Source organism: Atta colombica, unplaced genomic scaffold (assembly GCF_001594045.1).
Source record: "Atta colombica isolate Treedump-2 unplaced genomic scaffold, Acol1.0 scaffold83, whole genome shotgun sequence".
NCBI lineage: Eukaryota > Metazoa > Arthropoda > Insecta > Hymenoptera > Formicidae > Atta > Atta colombica.
Window position 1 is genome coordinate 297,257 of NW_017259576.1, and position 13,820 is coordinate 311,076.

Below are 13,820 nucleotides of genomic sequence, written 5' to 3' on the forward strand. Positions count from 1 at the left end.
CTGATGTAATGAACTATACTTCGAGATCCTTAGTAGTAATAGAACAGATATGTTCTTTTTAGCTGCGCTTTAAAATTCTTTTTTTTTTTCTCATAAACATATATATTCGTATATTCGTTTCATTTTAAGTACCAATAAAACTAAAGATTTTCAGCTAAAAAGAACAAACTTAACATGATGCAAGCATTGGACTTCGGAGATATAATTTAGAATGTAGTAAAGAAAAATAAGAAATATACTATAGTTTACAGTTCGGTTTTGCATACATCAGTCACAGCTCGGATCCACGTATTGTTTCTTCATTTATATAAAACAATGAAATTCACTTTTTTTTTAAATCGCTCGCCTTTGTATATATTGTAAAATTTTACTCATTATATTTTTAATCTTATCACAATAGTCTCGTACATCTCATTGTACAATTCTTCCGACGAACCTTTACATTTTGTATGTTTGCTATTAAACATACAGTATTGTGTAATGCATTTGGAATTTTTGTTGTAAAACAGTGATTAAAAATGGACATTGAAAGAATGATAACCCATGAAAAAATTAACTACCTGAGAGATCTTGAATACAAATGACAAGACGTGAACAATGTTGTGTTGTTCTTCCTGCGCGAGTCTTTAAAATTAATTAGAATAAATAATAGTGACAGAATGTGTAGTGTAAAAAGTTATCTACACTTACATCTATATCATAATCGATTTCAGAATGAAGAAAGTGCAAAAAAATTTTTCCAATTATTCATAATAAATATACAACTGTATGAATTAGATGTGTGTTATAATTTATAATTCAAGATTTAATTTCGAGCAAAATGAGTATGCCCAAAGATTCTAAAGATATCATCTTGATTTTTCATTGATTTTATTAAAATTCACGTGCTATTATTTTGTTCGTTTTATCACAACATATTTTAAAAAATGCTTGTTGAAAGAATACAAATAAAAATAATGAAATCTGAAATTTATAATTGCATGTAAATCTCAGATGATACCTCGAGCATTTTGACACGGTTTATTTATGACTATAAGTCGGCCATAAAGAAATTTGTGATTTTCCTAAAAAGAAATGTATTATTTCAACAGTTTTGGATCGAATGTTCTTTTTCTGCGCCACATCATATGACAATCCTAGACGAGACTTTTTCATAATAATTTATAATTACTTATCGAGTTAGACCAGCTATGCAAAATATGATTTTCTAAAATTATCTGCTACGTAGATCCAGCGAACAGTGCTGTTATTCCCGTATCAGCAGCATTCTTCGAGATCTCATCCACTCGCACCGGCTGAGATTTACCAGATACCTCTATCCGCGGTAAATTGTCTATTTTGACTTCTTTACGGAATAATTGACCTACACTTCTGCCGATAAGCTGTAAAAAACGAATTAAAATCTGATCATTATTATTATTAAACGATTTAAATGAAAAAAGATACAATGAAAGAATTGTGAAAATGATTCACTTTATACACAAATTTTTTACAAAACTTCAAACACAAATTTTAAGTTAAAGGATTAGTCGGGATATATAAATATCTTTTGAATATTACAATCGTATACCTGATTAGTAATTTTCTTGAAGAGATCTTTCTTTCCCTTTTCGACTTTGTTGCCTTTCGTGCTGACCACCGACATTTTCTCATCGAAGCGTTGCAAGTCGGCAGGATTGACCCCCGGGATTTGCTGCATCACTTCGATGATATTCGGAAACTTAGGTCTTAGGCACTCGTAGACCTGCGCGCCCAGAGTGATAAGAGAACCTTGATTGGCTTCATGCTGACCATGCAGTTGTAAACCTTGAAGAACAGCGACCATAATGTGTGCTGCCATAGAAGGAGTGAGACTGCCATCAGCTGCCAAAGCTCGGACCACGGGTCCAGTTAACATTGTAGCCTTGAGACTCGCATTTGAATCATTCCACGCGAGCGCTCTAGAGATATTAGAAACTTATTATTAACCAATAAGTTATTAAAAAAAAAAGTAAAAAAACAAGAATTAAATTCCTCCGATTTCACAATAAAATCAACGATATTTCTGCTCATTACGATTATATTTTACCCTAGCACGCATAGCACGATGCTGTGACAAGTGGACGGATGACGCAAAATGGAAGTCCCAAGTTCGCTGACGACCTCGGCGACGATACTATTTCCCCGAGAAAGAGGTGGGTCTACAGCCATTCCCCCGCTGTCTTGTTCCATAATATCCGGAGGTGCGGCATCGCTAGCGGCTCCGCCGACCAGAGCCACTTTTAACACGTCTACGAAATCCCTAGTCAGATTTCTGTTAAGCATATCGTCGATGACTTCCTGCGTATCGGTGTTCTCCTCATCCAGACCGCCGGATTCGTACAGATGCGCTATATACTGCCACTTTGCGCTTAATCTTTGGCACACTAGAAAAGAATCACATTGATCGGAACGATAAGATACATGATCGTTTCACTTAACTTAATTTTGTTCAACACGGTGCAAAAAAATAAGAAAATAAAAAATTGTTTTGATCACTCACTGTGTGTGGATACGTGAGCCAATACAGGTAGTAGTACGCTCTCATAAAAAGCCGGCGGGCATGAGTATATAAATGGCTTCATAAATACGCGTATAATCGGCCGTAATCTATAATCTGGAATCACCTAGAAGAGATAGAAATATTAGGTGTAGTAAAAAGAAATCCATTATTTTTCCATTCAATTTCATGCAAAAATAATGGATTTCTTTTTACTATACCTAATATATGAATGATTAATATATATTAATTTAAAAAAAGAATTTTATACATATATTCTTTTTTGAAGGGGGGAGACTTGTATGATTCAATTAGAGCTAAAAATTTGTAATTCAGAGGAAGGAATAGACAGTTCAGATATTATTTATTATATTTAAAATATATAAAAAATTCATTTGTATTGGGTTGTCCGGAAAGTTCATGCCGATTTTGAAGGAAAATTGAAACGCAGAAGATTTAAATTTTAGTATATATTTATTAAATTTAAATTTTTTGCAGCACGATTGTCCTTTCCGGACAATCCAATAATACAAAATTTATTAAAAATATAAAAATAAGTTTCCTGTGTGTCATTAAAGACATACAGAAAAATTTATGAAAATTTTGAGTTTTGCCATGGAAACCTAAAATAATATTAGAAAAATATTATTTAAAAATGATAAATAATGTAATTTTAGTACGAAAATTAGAGTTTTACATTTATGTTATCATTTTATAACAACATACATCTCTAATAATCTACTTTAAGTTTAAGCTGAGCAAAATATTATAAAAAAAATTAGACCAGAAAATAATTATTATTTTTTAGAAAGGAATCGTGACAAAACGCAACACACTTGGGCTTGTATTCAATGACAGAAAACTTATATTTTTAATAAGTTTTGTATTACAAATTAATATTCCACATTTCCAAATACAGTAGTTAATTTTTAAACGAAGATCTATTTAAACCTTTTTTTGATATAAATTTTATTTTTAACAAATTTCCTATCTATCTTGATTTAGAAAATAATTGAAACAAAATATTATTAAATTACCTCCATGTTCGAGAAAACTGAGTTTAATAAGGCCGGTGCTAGTCCAGGCAACTGATAAAAATCTCGACCGATCATGTGACAGCCGCTACCTAACATATGATAGCATTGGTCATGAACTGTACTCAGGAATGATTGCATTCGAACCAAAGAAGTGCTTAAGACCTGGTCCGTTTCACTATTGTTGTCGTTAGTTATACTAACGCCCAAAAGATTCGCCTTTTCAGATTCCAAAAGTCCATAAGCATTTTTATAACCCTAGAATAAATACAGATATATTTAGCAATTTTTAACAAGAACAAGATATCAAAATATTCAACTCCATCATTTTACTCGCAACGATTAGTTTTTCGATATTTCCATGTCGAAGAGGATAAAATGTTGCGTATGCTCACATCTTAAAATTCAATTTGTAAAATATTAAATACTTATTACTGTTGTATAAATACATTTCTCTGACATAAAACAATTACAATATAAACTTCATTTCATACCAAATATTTATGTATCCAACTTGATCTCAGTTGATTAGTAACAGTAGCAATTGTTACCTCAGATAGAGCAGCAAGAGCAGCATGACTGAAGAGACCATTCATCGTTCGCAGTAGCGCAAATAATGTTGGTAGAATAGGGATTATATGAGGTGTTGCTGGATTTCGATATACCGGATTGCCGCTCTCGCTGAGTGCGGCTACGAAGCCACCTCTGGCCGCGCGATCGGGATCTTCTGGGATTGAGCATCGTTTAACTACACTCAGCACAGTGCAAATACACATCATGAGATCGCTGCGATTGCGTTTAGCTGGATCTTCCAACGCGTTCTCCACCGGTGGTCTGTCCAGTCCCACAAACTGCATAAGTTCTAGCGGTCCCTCGAACCATTCCGTGCCTAGCGCGATGAATTTACTGGATGAATCACTGATCACTTCCGTAACAAATCGAGTCTGTCTCTCATAATCGCAAAAATGATTCGAGATAAGGAGCAATGCTTCATATAACATGACACTCTCCATTCGAGACAACGGACTTGGCTCACGAGTCAAACTGCGCACCATCGTGTGTATCTGCTCGAATACTGGCAGTAACAACAGTGGATACTTGAGACTGATCTTCACCATCAAACTGGCTGCATGTCGTCGCACGCTTTTGGACGCTCGTGATCGATTATTTTCGTTTTCACCAGGCGCCTCGAATACTAATGCAGCAAAGATCTTTTCAAGGACACGCGGTAAGATAGCAACACCCGGCATAGCCATCGAACCAGTTGACATCGACAGAAACACGAAGAGTGCGCTTATACAAGAAAGTAGAGCGGATAGAAGCCAAGGATCTTGTGGTGAATAACTTAGACAGAGCTCCAACAACTGTAGACCCGTCTGTACGCTCGGCCGCTCATTGATTAGCAAGATCCTGGACACAACAGAATCTAATGCATGCGCGAGAGCTTCCCATTCAAGATACTCTCGATCGTTTTGATCACTTTTGTATTGCAGGTTTGCCATACCCTTGGTGATCTTCGCGGTTAGCCACTGTTGCACATATGTAAACGTCACTAAAGGTGCCACCATAGTTGCATGTCTAAATCCTTCTAACAGATCCATTCTGAAGCGATGCAGAAAAACGTTGAATTCTTCCTCTGAGTCATAATCAACGAGGCAGTATGTGGTCATGCCGTTACTTTGTCTACCATGTGGATATGTAACGCGGATCAACTTGGGTGCGGTATGCTCCACGTACTTGGGCACATATGTAAGCAGTAACGAGTCTGTCTTGATCTGTTCGTGTTTAAACAACATCACCCAAATCACGTTCGCTAAATGCGTGAGTGTGAGGCTCGGATACATGGTGAACGTAAGCACGGTGTCCAGAAAGAGATTGAAATGTGTCGGTCGTATGCTAGAGGCATCATCTTTTCCCCACAAGGCGCAAAGTTGTGTCGCCATACCAGTCAATACCTGAAATAACAATCACACGAATGATAATCAGTTTAGCTGCTGAAATTACGAGATATCTTTATCGAATATTATATCGAATGTAGGGCGATTATAACAAATACTTGTGTGAGCTTCTTCAAAAATAAATAATGATTTTCATGGAAATTTGTAGGTCCAGCCAAAGGCGGTGGAGCAGTGGCTGCAGTATAAATATATCTCAAAGCTTCCTCTGAGAATAAGATCATCAATTGCTTTCGATCTTCGGCCTTGCCTTTACGATTTACAATCTGAAGCAAACATTCAGCGGCAGAACACTGAAATATAGGATCTCCCAATAGGAGGCATAGTATCTGCAACAATCTTCCATCCTCGGCCATTACATGATTTATAGAAACCCATTCGACAAATCCAGTTAATGTGGATAGTACTACCTGTTATAATGGTACAAATTTTAATTGAAAAAACAATCATTAGATACATGCATCTTTTTCGTAAAAACCTACTTGAACGACTTTACTATGTGCCGCAGCTTCGGATGTTTGTCCTAAGGCACTTTTCTTCTGAAACTCTGAAAAGTGTTGCTCCATTAATCTCAGAAAGAAGCTAAAGATCTCGGCCATGTTCGTAGTCAACGCCTGATATATATCTTTCCTTCTTTGATTTGATTCGAGTGTCTGCAGGAGTGCTACATCTTCTACCAATCTGAGGAATACCAATAAAACTAACTCAGTTTGACTCTCGCCTTGTGTGCATGCCTGACTGAGCTCGGCCAACAGTGTGGGCCACTGCTGAGGCCATTCACGCTTTATCATCTCAACTACGACACGCGACAGAGCATCCTTTATATGTGCCTCTTCCTGTAGCAGTGGTTGGGTGCCTTCTTGAAGTAATTTCATCGCATTCTCCTTAATGAAAATCTTTTCTGACTGAGAAATTTGTGTCCATCGATACTTCACACAGTGTTCCATCAACTGCAAACCAAAGTGACGCACCACTGAGCTCCTCTCGGGTAATTTCTGTGCCAAGTACAAGCCACATTGCGCACACAATGGTGAAGATTCCTTGAATCTTTCACAGGCATTGTACATCTCCAGGCGTTGCGGTTGAGATATACCAGGTGACATCATCATCTCGACCACTCGAGCCAGTTCTGCCGATATCTGGGCGACATCGCCTACTCCGAACTCCATTCCTATTAGCACTGAAATATGAAACAGATATGTTTAACTATAATAAGCAATGCTTGTTACATCTATATAATATCTTAACAACTAATTTACCTTTCTTATTAAAACAAAAATATAGAGAAAATAAACAAAGGATAAAAAGATCTTGTCATATCTCTATAACAATTAATAACATATGTGTATCGCTTGTAACGAAAAAGATGTTCTTGTACAAAAATTTTTCTCGACAATAATTAGCAATTGAAAACATCTAATATCATCATAATAAATACATTTACATAACGCAATCAAACAATTTTATTTTAATGATTTCCCCGAGCTTGTTTAACGAAAACAGATTGAATTATTCGGTGACTGGCTCTGAATTACATATCAACGTACATATCAACGTTTCGCGATGTAAGATATCGTAACAGAACATCAATCTGGGAGCCGGTATAAATAATTGAAACGAGGTTTGCTCACGCTGCATCCGCGGGAGCATACGCAAGAAAATCGGCAGCGACGGGCGCTCGTCGTCGGCGAGGTCGTGTCCTCCAATCGGAGAAAATTCACGGGCGGACACGCGCGGGCACACGCGGCGCAAACACGCGTGGACGAAGCAGCTTGTCGCGTGCACGCTCGCTTCCGTACTTACTCACCTGACTGACGCGAAACTGCGGTACGAGACGGAGCTTGGAGCGGGGGCCGCGTGGAAGGCGCGGGATTCTCTCCGGCGTCGCGCCACGCGTCAATTCATACCTGGGTCCGTCTTCGAGAGAGGAACAAAAAAAATCGCAAAATCAACGCGCGCGATGCGACGATCGTGTGCTACGCTCGTCACACAGTACTTTTTCGGAGAATGCGGCAGTGGCACGCTGGCCGGACGATCGCATATACGAGTCACGTGCTGCCCTCTCGACGGCACCGTGCCGCTGCCGCCGCCGCACTGATTTAATCTAACCTAACCTAACTCGACACCGGACGTGTGTATGTACACACGCTTTTCTTTTCTTTCGGATCGCGGTGAGAAAACAAGTTGTGGTTCGATTTATTCTTCCATTTATTCGATTTATTCCACTGGTTTCTCCGTTCTATTTATATCGCGTGTTTGTAATCCTCCTCTTTTTTTTTCCTTACATTAATAATCGATCGATCACGGTAAAGTTCCGCAAAACTAACCTATCTCATATCTTGTAGGTTATGCCGGCTCCTTTTCTACTCGTGCACACACCTACGTATCGAGGACGAGAGAGATAGGATGGACGAGGCAGTCACCACGCCGCCTACATTTAAACGGAGTTTCTCAGAACGGATTTACTGTGTAGAGTTTTCGCCGTACGAGTGGTCGCAGCACTTGATCTGCATTGCCCTCGCCAAGGAGATCGTCGTTGGTACTGTTAAATTTCAGGTTTGTGCGAGGAGTCCATCGATGAGAATTACAACTTTTTTTAGTTTTGCTAGAAATTGTCAACATATTGACGAAATAAAAATTATAGTTGCTTTTCACTTATATCGAATTTTAAAATTTTCATTTGTGATGTCTTAACTCGGTTCTTGACATATTCTTTTTCATTCTAAGATTCAACTCTTTTGAATTTTTACTTGTAATCTACATGAACTCGAAGTCTTGTGCTTTACAGTCTTGTTAATTCACATTAAAAATAAGATTATAAACCTGTGTTGTTACATGATAACTTTATTAAATCAAAGTAAACAAATAGTATGATATCATTATCTTGATATAAAATACTCACATACATATAGATAAAATCAAATCTATTCATTTCTATTTTAACAAACTTTAAATAACAGGATGAAGATGATGCTGTGGAAGAGATGGCATATAGTCCTATTAGAACATTTCATCACGATGCCAGGCCCCATGCGATCGCTTGGAGCCCAGAAACCTCCCTGAGTATTGTCCCCAAAATTGTCACATTTTGCGTTGCTGGATCAGATTTCAAAATAAGACTATACAATAGCAATCTGAATGACGTCAATATGTTCGAGGTAGGAGTACCTTAGGAATATCTTAAGTGTTATATAAGTTTATAATGCTAATTAAATTCAATAGTGTAACAAATGTTTTAAAGATTTTAGAAGGCCATAAAGATTATATGAATGCAATCTCCTATGAACCAGAAGGTGAACTATTGGCATCAGTCTCTGATGATCATACATGTAAGCTGTGGGCTGTTAAAGAGAACCAAAAGTGTGTATCTACATTTTACTTAACGTCACCTGGAACTAGTGTATGTTGGCATAATGAAGAATCTGGCAAGCTCTTAGTAGCAGAAAAGAACGGTTTAATACGTATGTACAATGTCAGAAGTCATCAAGCTATTATGTCTCTTGATTCAGGAGTTGTTCCCTTGACTGCAGCTGACTGGGGACCCAATCCCTTAAAAGTTGCATCGATAGCTGCTGGAGAATTGTTGCTTTGGGATGTGTCTAGACCCAGGTAATAAAACATTTAATTTTAAATCTTTTTGAATCATATTGGATCTGTTCCTTTAGCTGAATTTCTTGCACAGTTCACTCTTTTCTTTTTTCTCCAAAAAAAGGAAAGTTAAATTATAAAAGAAGTTCAATTAAAAACTTATTGATTTATGCTTTCATTAAATTTATGTATTCATTTCCAATTCTAGTCGTCCTCTTGATGAGCGGACACTTCATGTGGAAGGTGGTTTAACAGTAAAAATCTCACATGCGAATGAAAATCTGATATCAAGTATTGGATGGCCGGATAATTTATTGAAGGTTGTTAATTTAAAATCGAAAGTAGTAGTATTGTGTGGAAAGGTAAAGTTAATTGGTGGTACGACATGGCATTATAAATTACCATATGTTTGTGCTGGAAGTGACAGAGAATTATGTTTCTGGAGAATAAATGTAAATTAGTATACATCAAATATGATTTTGTCCATAAATGAAATTCTGACTTTTCAGAACTTGGGATGTTACATAGCGATTTAAATAATTTTTTTTTATTATACTTTAATGTTTCTTTATGAGTTGATTAAGAGAATTAATTTTTATACACAACACATTAGTAATAGTTTGAGATATTTTGATTTTCATTAGAAGTATATTCTCTTATTACATATATGCGATAAATTAATTTATATATACATATAAATCTTTGGAGGTAAAAAATTTTACACTTGTGTAAAAAATGCGTAAAAAAGAAAAAAATGTATTTTTATAATGAACTATAATTACAAGATTTACAATATATATGAAAGTAATTTATCATGTGTAGCTTATCATTTATAACGATATAAAAATCTATTTTGCAAGTTTTCTTTATATTTGTATTTGAAACTGTTTCATTACTGAGATATACTCATAGTAAGACATTTTCCGATTGCAAATTTTCTTCTGATTCAAACGTTTTTATGTCTTCTCCAAATTTATCTAAAAATCGTGAAAGTTGTTTTTTGGTACTATCTCTCAATTTTTTAGCAAGTAAAAAACAAGATTTCTGAAGAACGATGTTAGGATCAGGTATGTAAACTCGATCTTCATTGAATTTATTTATATCAAGTTTAAGCTTCTCTACTTCTTCCTCAATATTCCTATATTCATCACCATTTTCGATCTTGTCTTTTGTCTCCACTGGAATATATATTTAAAACATATTATATACGTGTATAAGACAATGAATTATTATTAAATTAATCTATCACTGCTATGTATACAATCGTATATCAAACAAACATCGTATATCTAACAACAGATTAGAAAAAAGAACTAACCTTCACGACTTATGGCAAGAGCCATAAGTTGATCCTCCAATTGATTATATTTAGAAATCTTATTCTGATGAGATACATTTGTTTCGTTTATGGCATCTTCTAGCAAATCTAATACTAACTGCGTAAACTGCAATTCTTCTTCAACCGATAGCTTTTCTAAATATTTCAATAACCAATTCAGAATACCGATACATAAATAAGCACGTATACTCTGCGATACAGGATAATCACTTTTTGCATAAATGCTATTCTCGTCTGTTGGTTTTTTAATATCCAATTTCGTGAGAACATGCGTATAGAATCCTTCTTTTGTCGTTGTTCCATATTTTGATACTCTATTTTCGAATTCGAACACGTTACCTAATGCTGTTGTTAAATGTTTCAATCGGGTCTCTTTCACATCGGACGTAGCCGCCATGGCAATTTGATAACTAATATTTATTTGCATCTAAAAAAGATAATATAAAGAAATGTAATACAAATTTGTTATTATACGAAAAGTATTAAGCATTGTTATTAAATATTATTTACGAAAAGTGTACTAATCATTTTTATTTTTATCTTCTAGATCTTACCACTTTATCGTTCGTTACATTTCTCAGAACAATGTTGGTATCATCTTTCTTTCGTAAGAGACCGTAGTAACAAGTACCATATTTTTCCTCAAGAATTTGTAACATATCATTATTTTCCTTTCCTTCCAACCACATCTTCATCAGATCGAACTCAGTCTGTTCTAAGAACGTACTCATGATTGTCTCATGAGCATCTATGTGTACGTTTAGATACTACACAGAATATTTTTAGTTATATATAAATATAAATAAATAAATAAATAAATATATAAATATATATATATATATATATATGTTGTGTACATGCTTGTTGTGTGTAAAAATATACCTGAACTTGTCGGATGTTTGCAATAAGGGAACGCGCTTTCGGCCAGTCTGACTTCATAAGTGCGCGTGTCATTGCGTCTACAGCCAAGGATGTACCAAAGCCTTCGTCGCCGCTTAAAAACGCTAATTCTGATGCTGCCTCCAAACAATATAAGTCTTTTCGACGAGAAAGAATCTTTGCTGCCTTGTCAAAGGATCCCAATTTTACGTGACTGTATATATATATATATATATATATAACATCAAAAGAATTAATTTAATAGAAATTTTTTATAGCTATTAATTATTTGGTTATATTTTAATATTATGTAAAATAATATTTTTATATCGTGTAAATATGGAAAATATAATTTTCATTTACATTATAACGCTTATGATTAATAAAAAATATTAATTAAAAAAAACTTACCAATGAGCTGCCTGCTCCAAATGACCTTTAAAAGTGGCCCATTCAGCCCAGGATTCTAATATTTTATTTAAAAACATATCGTTATCATCCAATTTACATCTCGCAAGTGCATAAGCCTCCTTAAACAGCTTAGCATTTATAAATACTTCTACGGCTTCGTGAATTTTGTGTATAGCTAGTAAATATGATACCGCTTTTTCCGGATTGTGTTGCAGTATCAATTGATGAGCATACGCCTCGCACATTTCTCTCCACATTCTGTAAAATCAATTTCAATTGTATTCGATAGTCACTAATTCTCTTAGATTTGTTGAAATATTCGTACGTACTTCAAAGAAACATTAGGTGCAAGCGATACTAAAAAGTCATTTAATTGTTGATCCCTAGCTGCACAAATTAGATTGCTTTCCAAATCATCACACCACATATTCAACTCAGTAACGATATCTGAATTGTCATGTGCTAACTCTGTAGATAAATAATAAATCATTAATGTCACGTAACAATCTATTGGGTTATCCGGAAAGTTCGTGCCGCAAAAGATTTAAATTTAATAAATGAAATTAAAAATTTAAATCTTCGTTTCAATTTTCCTTCAAAATCGGCACGAACTTTCCGGACAACCCAATATATGTAATTGTAACATAATATTAATATAATATACTTAAACTTACTTTCATTAGAAATGAGTGTCAAAAAATCATTTTTCTTTTCGCAAAATAAAGACAAATTTGTAGAAGTGTCATCTTCTTCGATTTGATTACTTCTTATATCATGCTTGATGAAATTCAGAATTTGAGATTTATCGTTTATTAATTTGTTATATTTATTAAAGTATGATTTTCTATCTTTCTTTTTCGATTGCGATTGAAGTTCTGCAATTAAAAATTGAGAATATTACTAATGCTAATTGTATATCATGTATATCGATTGTATAAAAAAAAAATTATTTACTTGCGATTACTTCAGCAGATGATAGATTAACAGGATTCGTTGATATAGTCGAATTATTTTCTTGATCATCTGTTTTATTTTTCAACTTCTTCTGCTGTTTTTGTTTTTTCTTCGAAGCCTTAATGTCAGAAGGTTGCTTCGGCGATTGTGCTGATAAAGTATAATTCCATATGTGTAGCGTAAAGTCCGACGAGCCAGTCATTATCAACTGCGGTTTGAGAGGACTCCACATACAGCATAGCACTGGTCCATCGTGACCCATATATGTGCCCATCAACTCCTGTTTTTCGACGTTCCACACCTAAAATGATATTCGAAGAAAATTATACAACGATATAAATCATATTGAAAATAATATTTAAACAAGATTTGGCATTTGCAACATAATATAATCAAAAAACAATGTTGTATGATATATAAAAACGATAAATACAAGTTTAACAGAGGTGACATATAACTCTGTACAAGAGCGATCGACTTGTAGTCAGTGAATCTCTAATTTTCATCTCATGTATGCTTCAGTTTTGTAAGAGGTTGACTGGAGAGTTAAAAGTTATGAGTAAAGGAGTTATAAGGTGAACGGTAACCTGTTTCAGGAAGGAGAGAACCCATATTTCATTCTACTTAATAAATAGATAAGCTATGATGCCATAACAACATAATTGAACTATTTTAACACTATATAATGTATATGTATTTGACCTGTGCGATATTATCGTAGCTACCAGATACTAAATGCCCACTGAAATGTGGACTCCAAGCTAAGCACACCACTTTATCGGAGTGTCCGTTTAATGTTGCTACTATCTTGTGCATCGTGCAATTCTGATCATTTTCTATAATGTCCTCGGTACCTGTCGTTTCCAATTCTTTTATCAGCTTGGACATATCAAAAATCATTATACTACACGAATCAGATGCAACTGCCAAATAGTTAGCAATTGGTGACATCCATTTATCTGCCATTGTACTTTCGGGATGCCATGCCAAACAATTCACCACATTTCTTAAAATATGTATCGAACTGCCGCGTTTTCTCAGCTTCTGATCGTAGAACATAATTGATCTGAAAAAAACAAGATCCATTTAAAGCATTTCTTCAATTATTTAAAAAAAAATTGTTACTTAAATATATTATATAT

At 34.9% G+C, this 13,820-nt stretch overlaps 3 protein-coding genes across 5 annotated transcripts in view; 1 reads left to right on the forward strand and 2 right to left on the reverse strand.

Annotated features, from left to right (window-relative positions):
* Positions 1-1,220: 1,220 nt before the first annotated feature.
* On the reverse strand, positions 1,221-7,385 carry LOC108692999 (exportin-5). The gene is made up of 9 exons (XM_018201623.1): positions 7,315-7,385; positions 5,990-6,687; positions 5,609-5,917; positions 4,104-5,507; positions 3,556-3,810; positions 2,522-2,645; positions 2,069-2,405; positions 1,571-1,940; positions 1,221-1,382 (listed from the first exon to the last, which is right to left on the reverse strand). The coding sequence occupies exons 2-9, from the start codon at positions 6,674-6,676 to the stop codon at positions 1,221-1,223; spliced, it is 3,648 nt and encodes a 1,215-aa protein (XP_018057112.1). The 5' UTR covers positions 6,677-6,687; positions 7,315-7,385.
* Positions 7,386-7,603: 218 nt separating this feature from the next.
* LOC108693000 (nucleoporin Nup37) lies at positions 7,604-9,850 on the forward strand. 3 transcript variants are annotated; one of them, XM_018201626.1, is made up of 6 exons: positions 7,604-7,678; positions 7,853-8,063; positions 8,468-8,665; positions 8,749-8,968; positions 9,038-9,116; positions 9,304-9,850. In XM_018201626.1, exons 2-6 carry the CDS (start codon positions 7,914-7,916, stop codon positions 9,554-9,556), a joined length of 900 nt encoding a protein of 299 aa, XP_018057115.1. In that variant the 5' UTR covers positions 7,604-7,678; positions 7,853-7,913; the 3' UTR covers positions 9,557-9,850. The 3 variants fall into 3 exon arrangements, with proteins under 3 accessions (XP_018057115.1, XP_018057113.1, XP_018057114.1); XM_018201624.1 differs by having other exon boundaries at positions 8,749-9,116; XM_018201625.1 differs by lacking the exon at positions 7,604-7,678 and adding an exon at positions 7,748-7,761 and having other exon boundaries at positions 8,749-9,116.
* Positions 9,836-13,820, reverse strand: part of LOC108693002 (gem-associated protein 5) — a 6,123-nt gene continuing 2,138 nt past the window's right edge. Inside the window, 9 exon segments of the mRNA XM_018201627.1 lie at positions 9,836-10,273; positions 10,414-10,861; positions 10,989-11,201; positions 11,317-11,527; positions 11,725-11,982; positions 12,054-12,192; positions 12,399-12,599; positions 12,679-12,979; positions 13,381-13,778. Of these exon segments, the coding sequence (XP_018057116.1) occupies positions 10,002-10,273; positions 10,414-10,861; positions 10,989-11,201; positions 11,317-11,527; positions 11,725-11,982; positions 12,054-12,192; positions 12,399-12,599; positions 12,679-12,979; positions 13,381-13,778 (2,441 nt within the window). The 3' untranslated portion in view covers positions 9,836-10,001.

Coding starts and splice junctions, on each gene's coding strand:
- LOC108693000 (XM_018201624.1), top strand. CDS start 7,914: ATGGACGAGGCAGTCACCACGCCGCCTACATTTAAACGGAGTTTCTCA. Junction 8,064..8,467: donor TTGGTACTGTTAAATTTCAG/GTTTGTGCGAGG, acceptor TTTAAATAACAG/GATGAAGATGATGCTGTGGA. Junction 8,666..8,748: donor ATGACGTCAATATGTTCGAG/GTAGGAGTACCT, acceptor AATGTTTTAAAG/ATTTTAGAAGGCCATAAAGA.
- LOC108692999 (XM_018201623.1), bottom strand. CDS start 6,676: ATGGAGTTCGGAGTAGGCGATGTCGCCCAGATATCGGCAGAACTGGCT. Junction 5,918..5,989: donor CACATAGTAAAGTCGTTCAA/GTAGGTTTTTAC, acceptor CCATTATAACAG/GTAGTACTATCCACATTAAC. Junction 5,508..5,608: donor TTTTGAAGAAGCTCACACAA/GTATTTGTTATA, acceptor TTGTTATTTCAG/GTATTGACTGGTATGGCGAC.